At 39.5% G+C, this 26,756-nt stretch overlaps 1 protein-coding gene across 7 annotated transcripts in view; it reads right to left on the bottom strand.

The window, feature by feature from the left end:
- Positions 1 to 26,756, bottom strand: part of Hmbox1 (homeobox containing 1) — a 99,697-nt gene that overhangs the window by 14,898 nt on the left and 58,043 nt on the right. For all 7 annotated transcript variants that reach the window (XM_042699823.1, XM_042699824.1, XM_042699827.1 and 4 more), the window contains exons 5-8: positions 26,346 to 26,456; positions 20,339 to 20,492; positions 1,923 to 2,005; positions 67 to 162 (exon numbers count right to left, since the gene is read on the bottom strand). In XM_042699823.1, coding sequence (XP_042555757.1) covers positions 67 to 162; positions 1,923 to 2,005; positions 20,339 to 20,492; positions 26,346 to 26,456 — 444 coding nt within the window. The remainder of the gene's footprint in view (positions 1 to 66; positions 163 to 1,922; positions 2,006 to 20,338; positions 20,493 to 26,345; positions 26,457 to 26,756) is intronic.

Below are 26,756 nucleotides of genomic sequence, written 5' to 3'. Positions count from 1 at the left end.
AAGCTAAAAGCACCCTTACCATGATATGGTAACTTGGTCATGAGTGCAACCTCTCTGATACATTACCGATATTGGCTCTCCTCTTGATCTCCTTCCGTCTGTTAGCAAACCAGTTATATACTTTCAGGGAGGTGACCCGTTCCAGGTCAGACAGTTTTTTGCCTGTGAATATACGCAATTAAATTCAGGTAATCTATGTCTGGAACCCAAAAATAAGAATTCGTTTAAGAGATAATGTTTTTCTTTTTTTAAAGGTTGCTTTTGATTCTATTCATTACCAAAATAACAGATGCAGGGAAAATTTTCTTAGCAATATGTAGTATCATGTACACATTCTGGTATTACTCAATGAATAAAAATGCACAAATAAATATACAACTAGCAACTAGTAAGAATATGCTTCAACTTAGAAAGCCATAAACAATTTTTTTTGGGGGAGGGGTCGGTCATTAGGCTTGAACTCTGGGCCTAAATGCTGTTCCTCAGTTCTTCAGCTCAAGGCTAGCGCTCTACCACTTAAGCCACTGTTTACTACTTCTGGTTTTCTGAGTGGTTTATTGGAGATAAGTCTCATGGACTTTCCTGCCTGGGCTGGCTTTGAACTGCAGTCCTCAGATCTCAGCCTCCTGAGCAGCTAGGATTACAGGCATGAGCCACCGGCACCCGACAGCCATAAACAATATTGAATTCCACAAAGCTTCCGTATCCATGCTGTCCTATTATTGCACTGTTCATTTCATTACCATCATTCTAGAGGAGTAAGTTATTCTCTGTCAAGTATCCAGATAACAGAAATTTACTCACATCTTAAGGCTTTACATAAACTACTTTCCTGGTATCTTAAGACAGAGGCTATGATACATGTTTTCTTGAAGGCTAAAAGCCACTGTGAGCATCCATTACTGGGACTATGCTGGAACACACAGTATTATTCAGGTTGCATTTTAGATTTATTGTCTTCTCTGTTGTCCAAGGTGATTTCTTATGAAGAGCATCATGTTCGCCAATGAAGGACCCATGTGGATCATTCCCTCCCCACTTGTCCTTTTCCTGCTTTTCAGCATTCCATCCACAGTGGGTGGAGAAGTCAGGAAATAGACTTGGTAAAGTCTTAATGCTATGGGGTTAAAGGTGTTTTCAAGTTCCTGGATGGCCTTAGGTGGGGACTTTTATGTAAAAAGAGGGCCCAGCTTCATCACACTTAGATGTGGATGGAACTGGGCCAATCTTCCTACAAGTCTGGTTTCTAGATATGGGAGAAGAGATTCCTACTTCACTGTTACAAGACACCGATGTTTTTTGCATACAGTCTTTAAAACAAAACAATTGGCCAAATAGCAATTAGAATGGTCTCTGGAATACAATCTATAAAATATGAAATAATATTTAAGCGTGGAATAAAATACATAGGAAGTAGTTAAGTCACTCAGTGGTACACACAAGAACAAGACTTCAAATTGATCACCACGCTCTTCCTGGCTAAGCAGGAGCCGTCCCATGTGGGAAGACCGAAGCCAGCTCCAAAGAGCTGTCCTCCAAAAGGAGCATGCACACACAAGTTAGTGACGATGCTTTAAAAAACTATTCCAATCTTCTTATGAATATGAACCAAACTTGCTTAAATAGTTCAAACCTTAAGATTATTTTTGAATTGATATATGCTTTGTAAACTTTGGAAAAAGCAATCCCTGCGTTAAAGAAGCAATCATTTCAAGTTCTCAAATCTCCCCCGGGGTCACTCCCTCGAACGCCTCCAGTGCGTGTGTGACAGTGACATCCCTGCAAGAAGTGCTTGAGTAGGACAGGTGGTGGCTGCACATGGGCACATTCACACGGGAGGAGAAGGGCCCTCGGGTCCTAAATGCTTGTGCAACAACAGGGAGCTCACGGAAGGGTGGAGCGAGCTGAGCTTGCCTTCTTACCTGGCTTCTGTATAACTGCATTGCAAGCATTTGCAATTTCTTCTCTCTTTGCTTCATCTGGGTATTGATTCTCATTGAAATAACTGCAGGGGGACCAATACAGACACATTTTAAAAGAAACTTTTAAAAAATGCACTATTTTTAAAATCCCGCTTATTTAAAATAAGTTCTTTACAGCAAAAATCAAGAACTCTAACAACAACAGATGCTGGAGGGGATGTGGACAGAAAGGAACCTTACTTCATTGTTGGTGGGAATGTAAACTTGTTCAACCACTTTGGAAAGCAGTATGGAGGTTCCTCAAAAGACTCCACATAGAACTCCCCTATGACCCAGCAATCCCACTTTTGGGCATTTACCCTAATGTTTACAAAAAAGACCACACTAAAGCTACCAGCACAACTATGTTTATTGCAGCATTATTTACCATAGCTAAGATATGGAACCAACCCAGATGCCCCTCAGTAGATGAATGGATCAAGAAAATGTGGTATATATACACAATGGAATTCTATGCCTCCATCAGAAAGAATGACATTTCCCCATTTGTTAGGAAATGGAAAGGCTTGGAAAAAATTATATTAAGTGAAGTAAGCCAGGCCCAAAGAAACATAGGTCCCATGGTTTCTCTTATTTGCAATATCTAGTATAGGTATGAGTCAAGCGGAAAAGGTCAGATAATGTGATGTTAGGAAAACGAACCCTTAAATATGTATTTTAATGTTTTCGTTTCTTTCATGCATGTGTTTCTAACGCATTTATAAGATTATTTCTTTGTTGTTTTGTATGTCCCTCCCCCACAGTGTAACCCCCACTTTCACTATATTTGATGTCAGTATAACATGTGGAGGAGATGGGGACAAACAAGTCGTTTAAGGATTCAGGTGGACCTGTTGCAACAATGAGAAGTACAAAATGTCATGTCAAAACCAGCTTTACAATGTCGGTGTGGGGGGGAGGAGGGGGGTATGATTGGGTGGGGGGGAGGGGGGAGGCTGGGAAGGGAGGTGAAGGGTAAACAAAGGAGGAGGCTGCAATGCTTGGTAAGAAATGTATGCATTATCCTGCCCATGTAATTGTAACCCCTCTGTACAGTATGTTCTCAAATAAAATAAAATAAAATTTAAAAAAATAAATAAGTTCTTTACAATGTAATATTGGAGTGTCTCACCGAGGTTGTGGAACAGAATTTTCTGTAAGAGACAAAGGCTCTCTTCTGTGCTGTTCTGTATAATAACTAGTATTCACGCAGCTGCTGAGCACAGGAAATGAGTTTAATGTAAAGAGCAGACTTTTAGCTTTCATTTAACTACTGTACATTTATATAGCTACATGGGACTGGTGGCTGTTATGTGGAACAGCACAGGACTAACTACAGACTGCTGTGCCTCATTAAAAGATGTCATTGATATAATACTGATTTTTTTCATATTCGTGATTGGTTAAAGTCACATTGTGTTACTGAGGCACCAGTTAACAATAGGGCTATTATTTTTTGGCCATACTGTTTGTAGAAACAAAAATTGGAAATTATCCAATTGCCCATTAACAGGAGAATGGGAGAACGAAGTGTGGACATCTATATTTATACACAGCTATTTAGAAGTGGCTAGAAAAAAATAAGTTAGAGCCCTGTCCACTGACTGGACAGATGTTTATGATGTGTATTATGTGAGAAAAACAATCTGCAGATTAATATGCATGCAAAGTGCCATTGTAGAATTTTAAGTGTCTGTCTAGCAGTTTACATGGAGAAAAGCTGAAAGAGTATATACATCAGGATGGAAACAGGGAGAGAGGAGTTGAGTGGGCTTGCATTTCTCACATGTGAAAAGTAGATATTTTCCTTATAGCATTTTTTCAAAGTTAGGTTTGCTGGATCTGTCAGATCCATGAGAGTCTGTGCGAGAAGAGAATGCTTATGATTAGTGCTTTTCCTGTCATCTATGAGGTTAAAAATAGAAAAAGAATACTCATGCCTTTGAGCCTACAAACAGGTTTAGGAAAAGAACCTTCATTACATCACACTGTAGTACCCCTCAGGGTGTTTCTCACACTCCCTCCTGCACTGGTAGATAGGCCACTCATGGTGAAATTGCCCTCACACCTCTCGCCTCGGCCTCATCTCCACACCTGACTCCTGAAGCCCCTTCCTCTAGCCAGGCTTCTACACAGAAGACATGCCTTCACTGCAGCCAGCTTCCCACCACTTCTGCTCTAAAATACAAGTCACCCCACAGTGCTCTCCCAGTCTTGTTAATGACACCCTCTACACGGTTTACTGATGTAGACTGTGGTCTGAATACACAGTAACATCTGGGTACTGCCAACTGCTTCATTTACTCAAGACCCATGACATGCAGACATTACATATTGACTGTGTTTGGCACTGTAAAAACCAGTTTCTGACTTCAAGGAGAGACGAATGTGTCAATGTTCTTATGGTGAAAGGCCACGTGATTGGAGGACGGCACTGGGGTGTACCCAGTGTGGTGGGCATGGTCCCAGAAAGACACCTCAGAGAAGTGCCATCTGATCTGAGTCTTCAGGACAGGCAGGAGGTAGCAAGGCAGAGAAAAGGAAGAACGTGTTGTAAGAAAGGAATAGCACATGCAATGGGAAGGTGGTAGACTAAAGCCTTGAGTATTCTGTGCATTGGGTAGAGTTCAGTGTGTTTCTAACATGGGGTGCATTCAAGGACATAAAGATATCAGTCTGGAAAGGTGAAATGATGGCAATTTTTGATGAGCCTTGTCTGTCCTCTGAAGAGTAAAGACCTGATGCTGGGAATCTGAGAGGTTTTCAAACGACATTTCCCTCTGTGCCCATTCTTGGATCCTAGCTCCACCCATCTCCAGTTCCTGAACCCCATTCATTTTGCTTTTACATATCATTCCCCTTTCTGACCTCACCTTTCATTTCCTGCCTGAACTTTACAACAAGTGAAATCTACAATGCTCCTGCGAAGAAACCTGGGCTGCTGACCTTTTCTGTGCTTCCACTATACCTGTCCAGCCAGTCTCCTACCCTTCAGAAAGAACCTTGCATTTTTCTCCCATCCTTCTCTCAGGGTACCAAGTGTTCTTGGACAAAGTCATAAAATAGGGCCAGTTGGTTCCTTTATGACTTCTTGCTCTTCAGTCGGAACTGGGCCCTCACCTGTGGTGTGAATTCTTTCAGACCTTATCTTTCAGCCCTACTTACCCGAAACCTCTGCACTTTGGTGTCCCAAACCCTGAAACCTACCACTGTTACTTTTGTTGTTGTTGTTGGTCATGGCGCCTGAACTCTGGGCCTGGGCACTGTCCCTGGGCTCTTCAGCTCAAGGCTAGTGCTCTACTACTTGAGCCACAGCACCACTTCCAGCTTTTTGTGCTTATGTGGTGCTAAGGAATGGAACCCAGGGCCTCATGCATGCAAGGCAAGCACTCTACCACTGAGCCACCTTCCCAACCCGTTACTCTTTTTGATTATGACTTTGCCTTCTATTTGCCAAAATGGATGTTATTTAATATCAGTGGGCTTCATCTTTTAGCTTTCCAACTTCCTTCACCATGTAGTAAAGACTCAAGTGATAGAATGCTAGCTACAAGCAAGAAACCCCACCGAGAGCACAAGACCTTGAATTCAAGCCCCAGAACTGGCGCGCGCGCGCACACACACCACACATACACACACACACACATACACACACACACACACACACACACACACACACACACACACACACACACACACACACACACACACACACACACACACACACACACCACACTTCAAACCAAAACACCCTTCCTTAGGTCATTGATTATTCATTTCTTTGTCTCATAGCAGAGAAAATGTATATATCATCCCTCTTTTTAGTGTCAACTTCTCCACTTTCCAGCAGTACTGAGGATTTGAACTTAGGGCCGTGACGGCACCACACCAAATAATTTTGTTTTTTAGTCTTTCAGACAGGGTCTGTGGCAGACTATGATCCTCCACTGGTTGTCTCCTAAGGTATGCGTCACTGGGCCTGGCCCCTACTTGTGTCTTTGATCTTGTCTTCCTTTCTTCCATTTTCTTTTCCCCTCAAATTTTCCTTTCTGTCTTGTATTCCCCAGCCTTTCTATGCCAATGCAATGACTAGATACACTGATTATACAATGCGCACCTCTTTACTATATCACCTCTAAAATCAGGACACGCTTTATAAATGGTAATGTTTTAAAATTAAGTGTGGCAGCATTTTTTCTCTCTCTCACTGGTATGTAAAATAAGATGTGTTTTACAATCAAGACCTTAAATAGAACATGGTACCGAGCATATGGTACCTGCTAAGACCCAAGGTCCCATTTAAAATAACAGCTCTATGGCTATTTTACCTCATGATAATTTCCAACTGACTAGAAAGCTTGTACCATCACCAGGCCCCTTTCTATGTCTGATTACTATTCCTCATGCATATCTCTAAGCAGCAGTACCACTCTGTTAACAGATTTTCAAAGGTTTTCAGGTGTTCAGTCTTCTCATGTGCTCCTGTCTTTTTATCTGCTGCTACATCTACGTATGTATGCTATAGTTTAGGAAAATGGAATAACCTTGTAAACTCTGCAGCTCTGAGCCTTCCTCATGTCTTTCTCTGCTCTTCCTTTCTGCCAATGCAAATCTTGCCTATCTTTTAGGATATAGTGCAAATATTGCTCTGTGTGTGTGTGTGTGTGCATGTGCGTGTACATGCGCATGTGCGTGCCAGTATCAGGGTTTGAACTCACTCTCACTTGGCCTTTTCCCTCATAGTTGGTGCTCTACCATTTGAGCTACACCTGTTGATGTCTTCCAGGAGAAAGACTGCTGGGATCTCACCATGCTGCACACTATCTTCTCCAGGTACATTTGTTAGTTTTAACCAAAGTTGTAGGTGAACATAATTACACCAGAATAGTGCTCGCTTTTTAATTTCACACAACCAAATGGACTGTCCGTGAAGCTGGGAAACAGGTCTAATTATTCATTTAATCAACCAAACTGATGAGTCTTTGTTTTTAACAAGATAACTGATTATAGAAAGGGTGGCAAAGATAACTAGAAAAAAACCTCATTGTAGTTACAGGAACTACAGGTACGCAGTGTAAAAGGAGTCATTTCGGTTACACAGAATTCAGTAAGTGCTTTGCTCTGTAGCAGACAGGAACCTGAATGAGAGCAGGACTCTGGAGAAGGGGCAGGGGTGGGGGACAGTGAGTAAAGCAGGGCAGGGGAAACGTGTACACGGAAAGCAGCTATCAAAGAATCTACAATATTCTGAGACTGGAGGGAATTCAATATGGCCAAGAATGTATGGTGAATGAAATGAGGTGGTTGGTGATCAAACTGAAGGGAAATTTGGGTCTAGATTGAGTATGGAGTTCAATTTTTAGGCAACTAGGAGCTATGGCCTAACTCAGGGATATTCTAGGATCAAAGATGGTTTATAGGGCAGTATTTCTTAATATTAGAGGCAGAAACCCATTACACAGCTGTGGCAATAGCGTAAGAGAAGACCTGAGAAGGTTAAGGCATAGACACAGATACTTCTGAATCTAGCAAAATGCCTTTTGGACAGCCCCAGACATGACACACTATTTGCCATTCACATTCCAGCATTCTGACCTTCAGATTATTTTGTAGGAATATTTATGCCATTCAGAGACTTTGGCTGTTAGTTCCTAAAGGGGACTTAACTCCTAAACGAAGCCCTGGAGCCCCAAACACAGTCGTATTCTCTAAGATTGTTTATAGCTCTAGACATTTTCTAATACAAAATTTTTAAAAGGAGAGAAAGGTAAACAGAAGCATCTACAGGCAGCAATAAAAAGATGGTAAATAAACCCTTAGGGCACTATCCTTGCATAGACAAAGGACAATACCAGCTGAATGATCAGAGAGTCTCTTCAGAGAAAAAAAAGGGTCATTTTTGCTAGACAGTGACAGCAAGGAATTAAAATGAAAAGCGGCAAAATAATTTACATGACATGAGAGACTATAAGCTAGTAACAAATGGAAATGTCCTTCAAGCACTTTCATTTCAGTAACACTAAAGTCTATAAAAATTGCAGTCGGAGAATTCCTCCTTTTGTGTCTCAGTGAGCTGGTAGGAAACAGAAATTCAGTAAAAGGAGGCCACTGCCAAAAGAATGGGGTGGTTTTAAGAGACAAGGTGATTGAACTATCATAGCCTGGTGAACTTCGTTTTACTATAGAAATACACCTGGCAAGTATGTGGGATAAGCAGGTGTTTCTATAAATAGCCTGTCAAATGCAGACAAGTTTTAACTTCACTGAAAACTTCCTTCCTTCCTCAATGCAAGTTGAACTGCTACTGTTTATTTATTTATTTTTTTTGCAGTTGTGGGGCTTGAACTCTGGATAAGCACTGTCCCTCAGCTCTTTAGCTCAAGGCTAGCGTTCTACCACTTGAGCCACAGAGCCACTTCTGGTTTTCTGAGTGATTTATTGGAGATAAGAGTCTCACAGACTTTCCTGCCCAGGCTAGCTTTGAACCTCGATTAGATTCAGCCTCCTGAGTAGTTAGGATGACAGGTGTGAGCCATTGAAGCCCAGCTGCTACCTTGTTTTGACATTTACTATTGTTTATTAAAGTAGCAATGGTTAAAGAAACTGTGATACAGGCATGTGAACAAGAAGTGAGTTAAAATACATTTTCAGAGTATTTAGTGATGGAAAACACCAGTTTAAAAAAAAGTAGGTTATAAAACCATATGTAGCAATTATTCCAATTACATTTACAATGAGAGAGAGGAGAGAGAGAAAAAACAAAAACCTAAATGTTTCAATGTATTCATTGGTATAATAGTCTACATTTATTTACAAATATAAAAATAAACATTTGTAAATAGTTTTTATACCCAGTGTTTGCTGAATGTTCAATGATGTGTTTGTATCAATTTTTCAATAAATGTTGCCTAAAAATTGGGCTAATGATTACATATCAGTACCCCTAGCGCTTGGGAGGGTCACGCAGCATGGCCACAAGCGAAGGACAGAATGGGCTACTTAGTACGTCATAGAGACCGAAAAATATACCAAATGCTAATGTTATTATTTTGGAATGCCAATATGAAGAGATATTTTAGTCTTCTACCTTCTACTTCACTGTATTTGTCTATTTTATATATTAAGCAAGTCATAAGTATAATTCAGGAAAACAATATTTGAAAATAAAGTTTTCTGTTTCAAAGAATGAGGAAAGTGGAAATTACATATAATTATTCTTTTTTTTTGGGGGGGGGGCTTGAACTCAGGGCCTAGGACTCTTGCTTTTTGCTGGCACTCTATTACTTGAGCCACACCTCCCCTTTGGGATTTTTGCTAGTTGACTGAAGATAAGAGTCTTATGAACTTTTCTGCCTGGGCTGGCTTCAAACTGTGATCCTTAGTCCTCAGTCTCCTGAGTAGCAAGGATTATAGGTGTAAGCCTGGATATAATTATTTTTAAGTACACTATAGCACAACAAAGCAATGCTGTCCTACACATTCATGTCAATTTTACAAATGAATTCATTTTTAATTCTAAGCTTTTAAAAGGTGTGAATATAGGAAAAAGATAAAATACAAGTGGGTTCTATTACAGAATTTGGGTTTTGTTTTGTTTTGTGCCAGTGCTGGGGCTTGGAATCTTTTAGCTTTTCCTTCTCAAGGTCGGTACTCTATCACTTGAGCCACAGCTCCACTTCCAGCTTTATGCTGGTTAATTGAAGATAAGAGTCTCAAGAGTTTTTCTGACCAGGCTATCTCTGTCCATGACACTCAGATCTCAGTTTCTTGAGTAGCCAGGATAGCAGTGGCTAGTGCTAGGCCAGAGTTGGACATTTTTACAGTTATGCACCATCTTACAGTTTTAGAATAAAAAATTCTGTGAGAAGGAAAGAGCTTATGACTAGACCAAGGATTCAGGCATGAGAAGTGATTGCACTTTCAAATCGTAATTCATACGTGAATATGGTAGCCTACCAGGCAGCTCATTACACTTAGATTTCGACATATCACAGAGTACACCCTTGTCAAAGCAATTAAAGACCTTTAAATGGGAAGAAAACATTACCAGGCCAACCTCTTTATTTTGCAGGTGAGGACATGAACTGACAAAACAGGTGACAAAACAGGAGAAATGCCTTCTCAAGGTCACATGACCTGCAGCTGAGGTTTCCTACTTACTTCATTGGCTCAATGGTCTAACAGGAACAGCCATTACTTAGCTAAGACACAGCACTGTTTCTGACTGAATTTTAAGATATGTAGTACAAATTCCTTAGCAATGAATCATCTAGACCATTCTCCTGCTAATTTCCCAAGAGTTCCTGGAAGCAAAGATGTGGTGGCATCAGTAAGAAACCCCCGCTCACCCAAGGACTGCAGCCACTTCACAGTGGGACTTGCTCCTTGTGAAGGAAACCTAATTGCTCTGGGGACAACTAACACACTCATCTACCTTTTCCCCTCCTGGACAGAAAAGAATTAAACTTTGGAAATTTTCTCTAGAATTGCAGCACCAATACACTTTTGTAAAAGTCTGTGTCTAAACTGAGTTTAATCCAACACTTTGAAGGCTGAGGGAAGAGAATCATTAGTTCTCAGCCAACCCGAGCTACATAGCGAGACGTTTGTCTCAAAGCTGCATACAAGAGTCAATGTCTACAGTACAGTTAGCAATTTCTTAGATATTAGCAGGATTTTTTAAAAAGCATTTTTTGGGGGATTGGTAGTGGGGCTTGAACCCAGGGCCTGGGTGCTGTCCTTCAGCTTCTTTTGCTCAGGGCTAGCATTTTACCACTCTGAGCCACAGCACTGCTTCTTGTTTTTGAGGGGTTAATTGGAGGGAGATAAGACTCCCACAGGTACTTTTTCTGCCCAGGTTGGCTTTGAACCGTGATCCTGAGATTTCAGCCTCCTGACTAACTATGATTACAAGCATGAGCCATCAGCCCCTGGCTTGGAAAAAAAAAAAAAGGCTTTAAAACCACTACCAGGGTGATAACATGCCTTTCATCACTTGTTTGAAAAAGGAAAAAAATCCATGCTTGAGAACTATGGGCACCATGAAATGTGACCTATGGTCCTTCATTGCTAAGATTCTGTTTTTTTATTTACTAGTCCCTACTTGCTTTTTGATAGCCAGGTATCAAGGACAGCTCTTGATAAAGGAGCTGAATTTTCAGTACACAAGCTCCTATAACTAGGCCTTAGGCAGAACATGGATTATCACTTGTCCAACAGCTTCTTTTAAATGAAGTACTATCATACTAGTGATTTCATGTTATGTTTTACCATGTGGCATCTGCAAAGTTTTCCTTCTAATGTACATACCTTTTACTCATACAATTTTCTATAAAGACCAAGAAAAGGATTGAGGTAACTTTTCTGGAGTTCCCAGAGAGGGAAAAAAAGTTAAAATTAGTAAGTCCTGCCTGGTGCTGATGGTTCACACCTGTAATCCTAGCTACTCAGGAGGCTGAAATGTGGTGACTGCGGTTAAAGCCATCCGGATCAAGAAAGTCTATGACATTCATATCCAATTTACCAGCAGAAAAAGTGGAAGTGCATGCTGTGGCTCAAAGTGGTAGAGTGCTAGTCTTGAGTGAAAGAGCTCAGAGATAGCATCCTGGTGCTAAGTTCGAGCCCCATTACCAATAAAAAAAATTTTTTTTTAAAGTCCTAACTGTACCAAAGAAAGACAATGGAGAATAGTACTTCTGTTAAGAGACATGTCTCTTGACTGAATACCAATGAACCTATCACCTAGTTGCTTGACACGTTCCTTTACCAATGAAGAAAGGAATATGCATGAGAGGGCATGGGTTTCCTAGTTTCCAAACATGAGTGGTAACTAAGATAATACCAGAGGAAACTGTGGTGCTTTGGAAAGAGAACTGAATGCCCCAGTTCGCCAACTACTACGCATCAGTGCTAGTGGGCTCCTTGCTGCCGCTTACTTCACCATCGCTGGGTGGTGGTTGAATCTTCTGGTCCATTTTGTTAGGCTTTGCAGGTAGGAAATGGGTTTACACAGAGATTGGAAAGGAGATCTGGAATTAAGTCTCTTACTTGGTTGATGGGTCTTTATTGTAATAGGAAGATCATAGTACAAGATTGAGAAGGATCAATTCATTGTCTTCTATGTATGGCTGTTCTTAGGGCTGCACTGAGCTTTTGCCAAAAGCCTGCTCATGCTAAAACGGCCACAGTGACTAAAATGAAAACTGGTTTTCCCAGTTCCAATCCAACAGAAAGAAACTAAGCATAGACAGCAACACAGATTCTTTTAAGAATCAAGAGTAAACTGGTCTGTGATTATCCTGAGAAACACATTACTTTCCATAGAGGGACTTAGTACTTTTACTTAAACCTAGCCTTTTATTTCCCGGGTTTTGGCTTGCTACCGTTTTTAGTGGGAATTAGTCAAATCCCCAGGGTATAGATAAGTGAGTTTTCAGTTGCCTTTTAAAACACCAAATTAATTCTAATAACATTCAATACTACTTACATTAATAATACCAGAGTTGAAAAGTTATGTTCCAAACAAGTTCAGTAAGCTTCTTCAAAGTGATACTACAGAGAAAAGGTATTTTGATGGCAAACTGATGTTTCTATTCTATTTCTAGAATGTTTAGTCTAACAGTCTTATTATTTTGCTTGCAATGGGGTTGAAACTGACAGCCGTGTGCTTTATAAACTTGTGACAGCCTTGTGCTTTGAGCCATGTCCCCCACCTGGTTTTGCTTTAGCTAGGTTTCTGTTAGGGTCTGACTCTTTTGTTGTTGCTTTACCCAGAGCAACCCTTGAACAGCCATCTCCCAACCTATGCCTTCCACAACCGCACCTGGCTTACTGGTTGAAATGGTCTTACTTAGACCAAAATCCTCCTGAGTTTTGAGTATCTGGGATTATAGGTGTGAGCCACTGTGCTGGGATAACAACTTATTTTAATGCATTATTGCATTGTAAGGCCCAAGAAGATATTCTGTCTTATTAATTGTTGTTTCTCCTAGAGACTACCACAAAGGAGAAGCTTAAATATTCCTTCGAGTTCAGAAAAGAAAAATCTCACTAGCTTTCCATAAAGATTTTCCAACTAGACCATAGCTGATGTCCATTACTATTCATGTTTATGATAGATTTATAATTCAAATTCTGAGACAAATCAATATGCCCGCTGGAGACTTACTATGTACAGTGCCAATAAATTCCCAACTCTGCTTCATTTCTTCATAACTGTGGCCACAACACAGGATGAGGAATATGGGGTCTTTTGTCGCATTTAATTGGCTCAGAGACCAGAGAAATAGTGCTGTATTTCTTTTAAGAGACGAAGCTGCAGGCCAAGTATCCACCTGAGGATGGGGAAAACTTGTAATCTGCTTCAGAAACATTGTGATTCTTCTTGTTTTGGCTATTTCTGTTTGACCAAAAAAGAACCAGGAAGTATAATTTGCCAATTTTAAAATGCATTTAAGGACAGTTCATCTTTATACTGGCTATGAGAAATGGATTGGGATAACTTTACCTGTCAATAAGTGGGAAAGTTTTGTTGTTTTTTCCTCAAATAGTCTAATGGATTGAAATGAGGTCATGTCCAGGCTCCTGCTGTCTCATATAAATGTTAAGAACTTCCTTCTATTTACAGAGATACTGGAGACGCGGATCATTATGTTCCACTGGAGTCATTCCACAAGGATGTAAGAGGAGATAAACTCCTTTTAAAATTCAAGTTCTCATGTCTATTAATTCTAAAATTTATACTGTATTGTCTCAGTATTTTCTATGGTAGAACAGCAATGACATCAAAAGTGAGGGAAAGGAAGACCAGGGGCCAGGGTACAGAGTACATGTCATGTACTCTGGAGATCAGAACGGGCATTATACTTTAAAGGACTTGATTCTGTTGCCACAAAATAGTTTCTATGAATGAAAGATAGTACAATGATCAGGCTAAGGAAAAACAAGAGCGAAGCAAGTAAAAGTAATTTTTCCTGCTCTCTTTTGAGTCATTTGATTGTCTCACTTTAAATATTTCTATTATCATTTATCCTTAAACAGAAAGTCTTACAACTTAAAGAAATATTTATCTTTATGAAGAAGTTGGACAAAAGGGTTTCAATTCCAGGAGTCAGGTTATGGTTACAATGCATCTTGATCAATGTCATTAAGAATAATTATTTAATAGCTAGCATTGTAGCTCATGATAAAGCACCTGTCTAGCAAGAGAAGAGCTCTAAAGTCAAACCCCAGCAACACCAAAAAAGAGAAAGAAAAAGAAAGATTTAAGTTTTATTATTTCTTTCAGTCTTTCCTTGTATGTTTGCCTTTTATTTGCCTTGTATTTTATTATAATACAATCTGTCATCTGTTGCTTAACATGACTTTGTTTACATTTTTCCCAACTTTACACGAGTTACATCTATCATTTTACTGTGACACTATATTTAATAAACTCATCCTTACTGTGTTAGTCACTTGCTAAAAAGATATTACACCTAAATGTAAAGGAGCATAAAGAAATCACTGAATTTCCTTCCCAAACAATCTTGGTCAGATGAATGTGAACCAGCGTTAAATCTCTGGAAAGTATTGGGTACTTAGCATACAGTATGCGCAGATTTAAAAATTATCTTCATGATAATAGTTCTAGCTGAATAATGATCTAGAAATACTAAAGGAATATTTGCTAGGAGGATCACTTCCTTTTCATGAAAAAGGAAGAAAAAAACAGAAATCTAACTTTCTTGTAATGATGAGATCTTTTATACAGCCATATTCCTATTGTTATTAGTAATTGATCCTAAACTTCATTGAAAGTTAAAAATAAAGACTCCTATTTGCCAATAAAAAAAAAATAGTTGTATCTGAAGACCAGTTCCTAGGAACGGAACTTTCACATATACCCTCCTAGTCTGTCAGTACCAAGTTTGTCAGTCAGCTTAGGTTACAGTTCCCTTGGTTTCTGGCTTTGTGAATTATAATAATGAAATACCTTGAAGGTTTTGCAATCCAAAAATACGGAGAAACTTTTGTTCACCTATCATTTAATCAGCCCAGATAGAATTCTATAGTATTCTATAGTTCTTCTTTCTTATAATAGAAAACTAAAAACTTACTCTCTACTCAGAAGAATTAGATTTCTCTTAGTTTTCAGTTTATTTCTAAAACTTTCTTTAGAGTTAGAAAGGACATGTTATTTTCCTCTCCATTACAATGCTGCTTACAAAAGAAAATATCTCCTTCTCATGTAGATTCACATTCATCTGACCAAGATTGTTTGGGAAGGAAATTCAGTGATTTCTTTATGCTCTTTTACATTTAGGTGTAATATCTTTTTAGCAAGTGACTAACACAGTAAGGATGAGTTTATTAAATATAGTGTCACAGTAAAATGATAGATGTAACTCGTGTAAAGTTGGGGAAAATGTAAAAGATTTAATGCTGGAGTGGGAAATATTTTCCTATCCATAGCCATGGGGCCTCAAAAATGAACAATCTCCACACAAATTAAGAAATTATTTAACATCTAAGAGTGATACAGTTTTAGAAACTAGAAGGATCGTTAGAAATTTTACATTTACTAATTGTTTGGGGAAATATATTGACCAACTTTTTTTTTGGGGGGGGGGGGCAGTTGGTGCTGGTCCTGGTGCTTGAACTCAGGACCTGGGTGCTGTTCCTGAGATATGTTGCACAAACTTCTCTATACCACTTGAGCCACAGCTCCACTTCTGGCTTTTCTGATTACCAACTGGACGGTGTTGTTGGCTTTCTTGACCAGGCTGGTTTCGATCCATGATTATCAGATCTCAGCCTCCTGAGTAGCTAGGATTATAGGTGTGAACTACCAGCACTCAGTAAATTTGTTTTTCAAATGAAATAGGATCTGCTTCAAAGCTGAATGTAGAAGAAAGAAGAAAGAAATTTTATCACTGACAGAAACATAGGGAAGAAAGATTTATTTTAGCTTAAATTTCGGAGGTGCTGCTTCACCGTGGAGGGGAAGGCATGGTGAAATACAGCAGTTCCATCATGGTGGTTAGGAGGAAGAGAAAGGGGATACAGGAAGGAGCCAAGGCAATATAAAGCCCCAAGAGCATGGCTCCTGGGACCTACTTCTCCCAACTAGGCTCCACCTCCTACCTCGCCCCAGCTACCAATAATGCCATCCCATCATGAGTCCACCAAGGGGAGAATCCACTGATCAGATCAGTCTTCCGCATTTTATACTGGGGGCATGGACCAAGTGGTAGATAGAGCATTTGCCTAGCACACGCAAGGCCCTGACTGCAATCTTAGGACTACAAAGAACAGAATGAATGAAACAAAATGAAACGCAGATTAAAAGACAAATTTGACTTCAAGAAATGGGATCAGAAGTGGAGAAAGACTTCCTAAGTAAACTGTTTAAAACCTCACAATGGTAATTTAAGTCAATAAAATAACAGTAAGCAGTAACAACAACAAAAAAAGAGAGCAGATTACTGTTTTGAAAATTGCTATATAAGAACACTGAAGACACAGATCTTCCGAAGCTACTCAGAGCTTGAACTTATGAGTCTCCTTTGTCTTCATCTTATTTACACATACCAAAACATATGCCCTGTATCATCATACCATAATTGAGCATATTTCAGTTAGAAGACTAGGAAAAGAAATGCTCTTTTTGCAGGTTGGGATTATAATGACTGGCAAAACACTAGGCAAGCTGGCTCTGCAGTTGTTTGAACCACACCCAGTCTGTAGTTAAATATAGAATTTAGTTTCTGGAACTATTGGTCTTCTTAACCTTCACAGTCTAAGTGTTCGCTGAAAAAAATTAAAAGTAAAGAGGAAAAAGGAAAGAGACTAAAATCAAAATCCAAGTACTAATAAACTGCCCTGGGAAGAATTCCAAAATGCAGTAAAGACCAAGAGAATTAAATTACAGAAACCTCAAGCAACAATGTAGAAACATGCTTTATAAGCTGATTTGTCTCTTCCATGCTAATTCTCTCAGGATGTATAACACGCTTGTATAAAATGCATTTCTGTATTATGCACATGTCTCTAAATAACATTATAAACATGTCACATTAACAGCAAGGACACAACTTTGGAGCTAAGATTTAATTTGGGTTTGTTAAAAGTATTATGGTTGTGATGTTATTTTTGTTCATAAAGGCACATATTTTTCTAAGAATCTATTTTTAGATGCTTAAATTTGGGGTGAAGAGACATCCTCAAACTAGTTTTTAATATTGGTCCTTGGTCTTCTGGGAAGAATATTTTGGATTAATTTTAAAAACTACTTTGAAAGCCGGGTGCCGGTGGCTCATGCCTGTAATCCTAGCTACTCAGGAGGCTGAGATCTGAGGATCGCGGTTCAAAGCCAGACCGGGCAGGAGTCTCTGTGAAACTCTTATCTCTAATAAACCACCACCAGAAAAATGGAAGTGGCGCTGTAGCTCAAGTGGTAGAGCGCTAACCTTGAGCTGAAGAGCTGAGGAACAGCGCCCAGGCCCAGAGTTCAAGGCCCACAACCGACCCCCCCCCCAAAAAAAAAAACTGCTTTGAAGATTATAAATGTTAAAAGAACAAAAAAAATGTGTTCTTTAAAATTTCAGTGCTCCGAATCTCTTACTGCTTTTATATTGTTCATCAAAGATGAATATGGAATGTAAGAACAAAAAAAGTATTACAGATATACTGTTCCCTAAGTAGAGTAAAAGATGCAATAAGTTTTAATTGCAAACACACCCAGACACATACATTTGTCTTCATTTCCATCCTTGTGGAAATACTCAAATATAGAGTCTTCATTCAGCCACTTCAACTAGAAATAAGAGCAATAAGTAACCTTTCTGTGAAAACTTGATTCCAAAGCTGGTCATCTTAACACTGTGTCCTGTTGCTTCTGTTATTGCTATACACTGTCAAATGCATTCCTGTATCTGGCCAAGCTTTTCCAAGTTGCTACTTTCTTCCTACCTTGCTTCATTTGGTAGAACAATCCATAAGGTTTAGAAATTCCATTCTATCTTCCTCCCTTGAGTCAAGAAAGGTGCAACACCCAGGTCTCATTGTTCTGTGTGTCAGTCTCAGACTCTACAACCACAGAGAAAGAGCTGCTGCCAAAGCTACAGGTAATCCCTACAGATGAAAGGAGAGGCCATTGGAAGCCTGGTTCCTAGGCCGCAAGGTCTGCACAACTGCTCACTCAGCTCTCTTTTCAGATCTACTGGGCGCATCATCTTTTACTCATTTCAAATGGCCTGAATTATTTCTATTCTCTCACTAGCACTTTGTCATGCAGCTAGGAAGTAGCTGATCTAATGAATGAACAAAGGGATAGGATTATGAAACAGGAGTCACAGGTGAGTTCACAGGATTTACAGACGTAAATTTCTCAAGGGCAGATGACTCAGCCCCCCCTTGCACATATGTAAACTACTTGAGGTAGCCTAGGTTACTGCTAACACATAACAAATACTTCATAAAGGAGCCAATGAGTATTCATCAATAATCTCATTCTCTTTTATTCATTGCAATTCAAGTCAGATCTTCTACAAAACTAACAACAAAAATCTTCGTAAATATGAAAAAAAAATTGCTTGTATGAGTCTAGTAAGCCCATACCTACTTTCCAGGGCCAGCAATCATCATTTCAGCACTCATCTTTTCCCTACTTAAATTCTCATGTGCTCTTAAACTAATACAAGGTTGCAATACATGTTAACCTAGCAAAATCAGACTCTAGTGTTAACCAAAGCCAAGTTTATATGTTAAAAAAAAGTGCATACTCAAATGAAAATTGCATTCTTCTCAGTTAATCTATGATTAACGCTATCTAGAGATGTACATGTCGCTTGGCTATTTATTAGATCTGTCAGCCCAAGGAAGTTATTTTACCTTTGTGAGTTCCTGTTACTTCATTTGAAAAGGACTGTAGTGAGCATCAAATGTGGAAGGTCAGTATCTGTGAAGCTGAATAGTATACTACATGTTTCCCTTCTAAGCAGTTTAATTGAGATATAATCCAAATACTAAACCATTTACCCATTTGAAGTGTTCAACACTTTTCATATATTTATAAAGTTGTGTATCACTACACTGAATTTTAGAAATTTTCTCCCTTCCCCCAATGAAGCCACATATACCTTTGTTATGGCCAGGCTCAAGTCCTCTGTTTTCCTCAGCCTAGATTAGATTTCTTTTCTTTTCTTTTTTTTTTTTTTTGGGTCCGGTCGTGGGGCCTGAACTCTGGGTCTGGGTGCTGCCCCTTAGCTCTTCAGCTCAAGACTAGCGCTCTACCACTTGAGCCATAGCATCACTTCCAGCTTTTTTCTTTTTGCTTATGTGGTGCTGAGGAATCGAACCCAGGGCCTCAGGCATGCAAGGCAAGTGCTCTACCACTGAGCCACCTTCCCAGCCCCTAGATTAGATTTCTATAGATTAGATTATTCTGGATATTTCCTCTAAGTGGAATCATATAATATTGTTCTTTGTGATAATAAATGTTTTCATAATAGAATGTTTTCAAGTCAAATATGTGGAGAAAAAAACATCAAAAGTCAAATATGTGGAATAAACAATGTAATTAGCTCAGGAGAAAGGAAAAAGCATTACTTCTATATAATATTATACATTCATATATTCTTATATATGGGAATAATGTATATCTACTATGAATCAAGCATGAAGATATGTAGTAGGCAAAATAGTTAGCATTTAGGGAATTCGAATATGACAAGAAACAGGAAAATATGACACTCTACTGCTTATAAACTTCTTCATCAAAACAGAATTCCATAGAGAACACTTTAGGAGGTAACTAAGAGGATAATATCGTAGGGCTTCAGCTAACTATAGCAAACATTTTATAAGCATGCATTTATACCATGTCAGATGTGAAAAATGAGGCTAAGGTCAGAAAATTGTTGAGTACCGAGTATGGTTTGGGTACCGGTGGTAAGAGTGAGAGGACAAACTACCGAATCAAAATTAAAAACAGGTACTTTCTAACCTGTGGGAGCGCGTGCCATGAGACCGGCCTCCTTGCTGAGCAAAGCTCAACGAGGGCCTCCTTTATAATTACCCAGTATTTTGGATAAATATACCTCAAAAAGATTTTTTTTCAAAATACGAAAGACATAATGTCAAATACATCTTTTAAAAGTTTCTTAAATTACTAAGAGCACTACTAAATTATAAGTAAAATTAGTGGCTAGATGTGAATTCCTATTTTATGATTTCTCAATTTATTTCAATAATACACACTTAAAACACACCAAAATACTCACAGAGATAGAATTCTTATTCCAAATTACTTTCTGGAAATAAAAACTGTCCTAAGCTAGCCAAGCTTCCTTTCTTTCCTAAGTTTGGGAAATGTCTTAGGAAAAGCAGACATGTACCTTTCCATGACAGCCAGACACTCCTTTCTCCAGGTAAATCGACTCCCTCGTCGGAGACGGAAGGTCCCAGATGTGGCAGAGACAGGGGGAGGTGTTTGTCTCCATTCAAGGTCCTCTATTGAAATCGGGGCAGGTCTCATACTTAATGTAGCCCCTAAAATAAACAAGAGGTTTTCAGCAGATATCTTGCTATTTATTAAAAATCAAAATAACAAAATATCATGAAAACAAGAATAAATGAGTACAATAAATTTTGTTCTTCTATTGAAACTTGTAGGCCAATATATTTAATATTCCCATTTTTAAAAACAGTGACCAAAATAAAAAGTTGAAGAGGTAAAAAAATTCTTCCTTACAAAGTGAATCAGAGCCAGTGGCTTATACCTGCAATCCTAGCTACACAGAAGGCTGAGATCTGAAGATCACAGTTGGAAGCCAGTTGGGCAGGGAAGTCCATGAAACACTTATCTCCAATTAACCACCAAAAAGCTGGAAGTGGAGCTGTGACTCAAGTGGTAGAGTATTATCCTTGATCAAAAAAGCTCAAGGACAGTACCAAAGGTCTGAGTTCAAGCCCCAGACATACGCATATGCACACATGCACATACACAAAAGTGAATCAGAACAAAGGCAGTGTGTCTTGTAGACCTCCTCTGTACCCTTACCTAGTGTATGTACGTCTACCTTGTATTTTCTTGGCTAATATTCATGGATGTAAACTTTGCACTTTGCCTTGGTGCAGGGCTCATCCTCTCCCCACACAGTCCAGCTCCTCTCCACCCTCTCCATCGCCTTTCTTTACTCCTTTCTTTACACCTAGGCTTTACTGTAGGCTCAAATATAAGAATGCAATGGCCTGGCGCCAGTGCCTCATGCCTGTAATCCTAGCTACTCTGGAGGCTAAGATCTGAGGATCACGGTTCAAAGCCAGCCTGGGAAGGAAAAGTTCGTGATACTCTTATCTCCAATAAACTACTAGAAAACCGGAAGTGGTAGAGTACTAGCATTGAGCTGAAGAGCTGAGGGACAGTACCCAGGCCCAGAGTTCAAGCCCCATGACCACTACCACCAACAACAAAAAAGAATACAATGACCTCTACTATTTCTTGAATTTGAACAGCATGTGTCTTCAGAGCTCAGTCCCTAGCCCCTTTTCCTTTCTTTCTCTCCTTACACTGTTAAACTCATCTCCTCAAAGTGTAATTATAATCATTTGATTCCTTTGGTTAAAAAAAAAAAATGTTGGCCAAGTACCAGGTTGCTCATGTCTACCTACTCAGGAGGCTGAGATCTAAGGATCACAGTTCAAAGCCAGCCTGAGCAGGAAAGTCTGAGACTCTTGTCTCTAATTAACCAGAAAGAGCACTGTGGCCCAAGGTGGTAAGAGTGCTAGCCTTGGGTGAAAGAGCTCAGAGACAGTGCCCAAGCCCTGAGTTCAACCCCCTGGGCAGGCAAAACAAGTCCCCTTTGTTTATGGTTTAATCCAAATCCTTACTATAGACTTACAAGGCAGGTCAGACCTTGTGGAGCTTATGCATATGTTAACAGATGTCAATTAATACCTATTAATAGGAATAAACTCTGAGAGTATTTGAGTAACACCCTGGTTAGTGTTTCTATTTCAGTCCATAATAGGTTTACTGTAGCTCTCTTCCATCTCTCTTCCCTCTTCCCCTGCCTCTATCCCTTCATATCCACATCTTTCCTTCTTCTTCTTCTTTTTTTTTTTGGTCTATCATGGGGCTTGAACTCTGGGCCTAGGCACTGTCCTTCAGCTCTTCAGCTCAAGGCTAGCGCTCTACCACTGGAGCTACAGGCCACTTCCAGTTTTCTAGTGGTTTATTGGAGATAAGAGTCTCACGGGCTTTCCTGCCTGGGCTGGCTTTGAACAGCGATCCTCAGATATCAGCTTCCTGAGAAGCTAGGATTATAGGCGTGAGCCACCGGCCACCGGCTCTTTCCTTGTTTTTGAGACAAGGTCTTGCCATGTTGCTCAGGATGACCTTTCACTCTTGGCCTCAATTATCTTCCTACCTGCAGCGTCCCAAGTAGCTGGGACTACAGTATGAACCAGTGCGCCAGGCAGCAGCCCTATCCCTTTTATTGAGACAAGTCTCACTACCAGGCTGGCCTTGAGCTTGCTACAAAAACCACAATGGTCTTAAACTTCTGCTCTTCCTGGTTCCATCCACCAAATGCCTGGATTATAATCATGTACCACTCTCCTGCTCTGATTTTCATGCAGTCTTTTCCATCTCAGTAAACAGACCCCATTTTTCAAATTGCTCAGCTCAAAACTCTCAAGACTTATCTTTGACTTTGTTACTATTCAACAGTAAAAATAAATAAATGAATTCAATTAATTACATCTATCAAAATCAGTATCAAGTTAGTGTTGCTACCACCTTAGAACAAACCAGTATCATCTCACAATCATAACTTCCTGGGATAGGTTCCAAAGACAAACCTTCACAACAAGCCATCCCTCCTAGTAATCAGGCTCTTAGATCTGAGCTGTTGATGAAGAAAATGAAGAGAGTTCAGTGACAGGTCACAGATAACTTTGTACCTTCTGCCTAAGTTTCAGAAAGAAGTTTTTTTTTAAAGAAAGAAGTCTGGCCAACTTGAGACTCTGATGTAAAGAAACCCAAGGTATCCACGTGGAGAGGCCACATGACCTTATAGCTATGCCGCTAATCCTCTACTCTGACCAGGAGCCACAGGACTGGACCGAAGCGCCATCTCAAATACTCCAGCTATAGCAGACTTTATGTGGAACCTGGCTGACCCAGAGAAACAAGGACTCAGCCATTCTGTCTCAAGATTGACATATAGTAGCCACCCTCCAAAGGCCCCACTGACCTCCGCCCTTGGTTATCTATGCCACTGTGCAGAACTTGCCCATACTGTACCATGATTAGTCTGTGTAACTAACAGCATGTGGTACTGATGGTATGATACCTCCAGGACTAGATTATAGGAGACAACGTGGCTTCTGTCTTAGTTATTGCACTCTCTCTCTTTCCTTCTTCCTTCCACTTGATTATTTTCTCAAGAGAACTAGTTGCAATTTGTATAGACACTTGGGCAGTGGATGGCGAGGCCATCCAACAAGCAGTTTGCCAGGGCTTGCAATATCCATGTGCAGATTTGCAAGGGGACTGTCCATTTCCAGTGTCTGAAATCTGATGAGAACACTGATCCTGAAGCTCCTGTCTTGAGCACTCCTGCAGCCAATCTATACAAGCCAAGAAAATAAATGTTGTGTTAAGCCACTACCTTGTGGGGTAAGTTACCATATGATCATGGATTACTTACTAACACACATCACTACAACCATCCCCAGTTGTTTATTCCTCATATCTACCCATACCCTGAGGACTGTATTAGTTATTCAAGTGCATACATTTTGGGAAAAAATTCTCTTAAAGATAGGAGATTTTATGACTAGTGTAAGAACCTTTTTCTGTTTTTTGATTATTGCATGTTTTTTTTTTAATCTTTTATCCCTTGTTCTACTCTTAAGTAGGAACTGCATCAATTGGTAGTCATACAGACTAATTGCATTTGTCATTTGTCTTTCTGTTTATGGTCTTTGTGATGCAGTCAATTATGTCAATATTTCCAATAATGGCACATGGGTTACAATCTCATTCAGAATATTTTGATAGTTTCTATCTTGTGTTTTAATGCTCTCTGGTATATGATATAAACTAAATATTTCCCTTCTTTCTCAACTGATCAAATGTGTCATCATATAATGCTTTAGAGATTATTGGCTTAAAACAAGGTGAACTAGGTCCAAGTAGATGCTATGAGCGACACAAAGAACAAACTCAAAATTACTGACTCTTAAAAAAAGATAGAAAGATACTAGATGCAAAAACATTGTATAAAAGCCTTAAAACTCCTTAGAAGTAAAACATGGAACTTCTGGGCTGGCTAAATGCCACTCTCACCAGAAAATAAACTTTCTTCCTCTCGTCTCCCCTTTCTCTTCCTCCTCCTCCTTCTTCTTCTTTTAGGTCTCAATATTATGTAGTCCAAACTGGCCTCAAACTCTCAATCTATCTATTCTAGCCTCCTCAGTGCTGATATTATAGCCATGTATTATGAGCCAGGTCAACATTTATTTCTGTATAGAAACATTTATTTTCATTACATCTGAGCTCCCATTAAAACAAAACTGTGTTACTTTCATCTAGCTATTCTAAACTCATAAGAGAAAAAAAAATCTCTCATATCTTGCCAATAGATTTCTTTTAAAAAGAAATTTCCATGTATATATAATTATCTTGTTTACCAGGATTAGATCTAGTAAGCCTTTATTTTTTATTTTTTTTTTGTCAGTCATAGAGCTTGAACTCTGGGCCCAAAAGCTGGCCCTCAGCTCTTCAGCTCAAGGGTAACACTCTACCACTTGAGCCACAGTGCCACTCCCAGTTTTCTGAGTGGTTTACTGGAGATAAGAGTCTCAAGGCCTTCCCTGCCCAGGCTGGCTTTGGGCTGGCTTTAAACATCATCCTCAAATCTCAGCTCTTATGAGTAGCTAGGATTACAAGTGTGAGCCCCTGGTGCCGGGCATAGGTAGGCCTTTATTAATCAGCTTATAAAAAGAACAAATACAAACACATTATTACTGCTCTATCCATAGAAGCTAGCTTTTCTTAAAGTAATTTTTCATGTTCTCCTATGCCATGGGTCTATTTCCCCAAGCTCTAATTAGTAGCAGCCATTTATTGTTGTCTCCACATTTACTTCATGTACTTGCTGCATAAGCATCCTGTCAGACTTTAGTTGTTTAATTTTGAAGTATATAGAACCAGCGGCATGAGCCAAGAGGTGCTCAGCAAACCTTGTGTGCTACAGCAATGTTTAAATTAGACATCAGAAAAGATGTTGAACTTAGTTTGATTAAATAAAGGGGCTCTTTTGATGTCAGACACACTGAATTTAGTACTTGCTTCTTCAAAAAAAACTACGCATTTTCTTGTAAATGTTTTCATAAGAAACAAGATAAAGTGCATGTGATTAGTTTCCATCAGCCTCTTTTATTTATAAGTCTTGGCAGGCTTTGAGTTGTGCTGGGAAATTCTGATGATGGGTTTGTTTATCAGAGAACTCCACTGTATCTACAGCTATTCGATTATTGGTAAAATTAACCTAAATATCTGTTCTTCTCTTTTTTGAGTCCAGTTAAAGAGAAGCTTTAAGAAAAAAAAAAAAAGAAGGGAGGGAGGGAGGGAAAAGAGAGAAGCCCGTGTGGGTACAAAGTGAAGAGAGTGATAAAAAGAACATCACTCTGGGTATATGAACAGAAATGCATTAAGGCCAAGAACAGAGACACAGAGTATATGCACACATTTTGTTTGTTTTCAAATACTTAAGTTTATAGATGAAAAAAAGATTTTGTTTTAAATTTTGTGGTTTTCTTTAGATTTTCTTTTATCATTCATGAACCTTGTTCTGTATAATCTTGAAATGAACAATGAACTGATTGTGTGTGTGTGTGTGTGTGTGTGTGTGTGTGTGTGTGTGTGAAATGTTTTCCTCTTTCCCTCCCTCTCCCCTCCCCCTTTCTTTTTTTTTGTTAGTCATGGGCTTGAACTTGGGACCTGGGTGCTGTCCCTGAGCTTTTTTGCTCAAGGCTAGCACTCTTGCACTTAGAGCCAAAGCTCCACTTCTGGTTTTCTGGTAGTTAAATGGAGGTAAGAGTTTCACAGACTTTCCTGCTCTGGCAGGCTTTGAACAGCAATCCTCAGATCTCAGCCACCTGAGTAATTAGGATTGCTGGCCACCAGTGCCCAGCTCCTACATTCTTTCTTACATTTGTGGTGGTTGTGGGGTGTGTGTGTGTCTGTGTGTGTGTGTGTGTCTGTGTATGTGTTTACTGGGATAAATGCCCAACAATGAAGTATGAAACTACTTTACTGAGTAAGTTAGTATGAAGCCAAAGGAATAATTAATTTTGTTTCAGGTACAATAAATAAAAGGCAACAATGTTTACCAGGATTTGTCTTCTCAAGTTGGTACCATCGGTAAAAGGCTCTTTTCTTCTGTTCACTAAGGTCTGACCCCTGCTGCAACAGCCAATGAGAGATCCGGCTCTGACTGATACCTGAGGAGAAAGAAAAATAGCTTTTGGGGGTACTGAAACTACAGTAGAGAAAAGAGGGTTCTGCTGGTTCTAGTTATAGGGTGCTTTGCTCTCCATGTCACCGTGTAAGGAAGCTACAACTTGAGCAAGCTCCTTAATGCTGTGCTGGCTCACTGCACCGGCCAGAGCACACTCGGAATCCTTACCAGGCTCATGTTAGAGTTAATACATTTTCTATGGAAATATCAAAAAAAAAAAAAAAAGAAAAGAAATCATCTACATTAGAAGTCAAGGCATCTAACTGACCAATACTTTTATTTA

This window comes from Dipodomys spectabilis, unplaced genomic scaffold, assembly GCF_019054845.1.
Source record: "Dipodomys spectabilis isolate Male_0828 unplaced genomic scaffold, ASM1905484v1 ptg000263l, whole genome shotgun sequence".
Lineage (NCBI taxonomy): Eukaryota > Metazoa > Chordata > Mammalia > Rodentia > Heteromyidae > Dipodomys > Dipodomys spectabilis.
The sequence above is the reverse complement of the archived record's forward strand: the minus strand, read 5'-3'. Positions and strand labels throughout refer to the sequence as shown.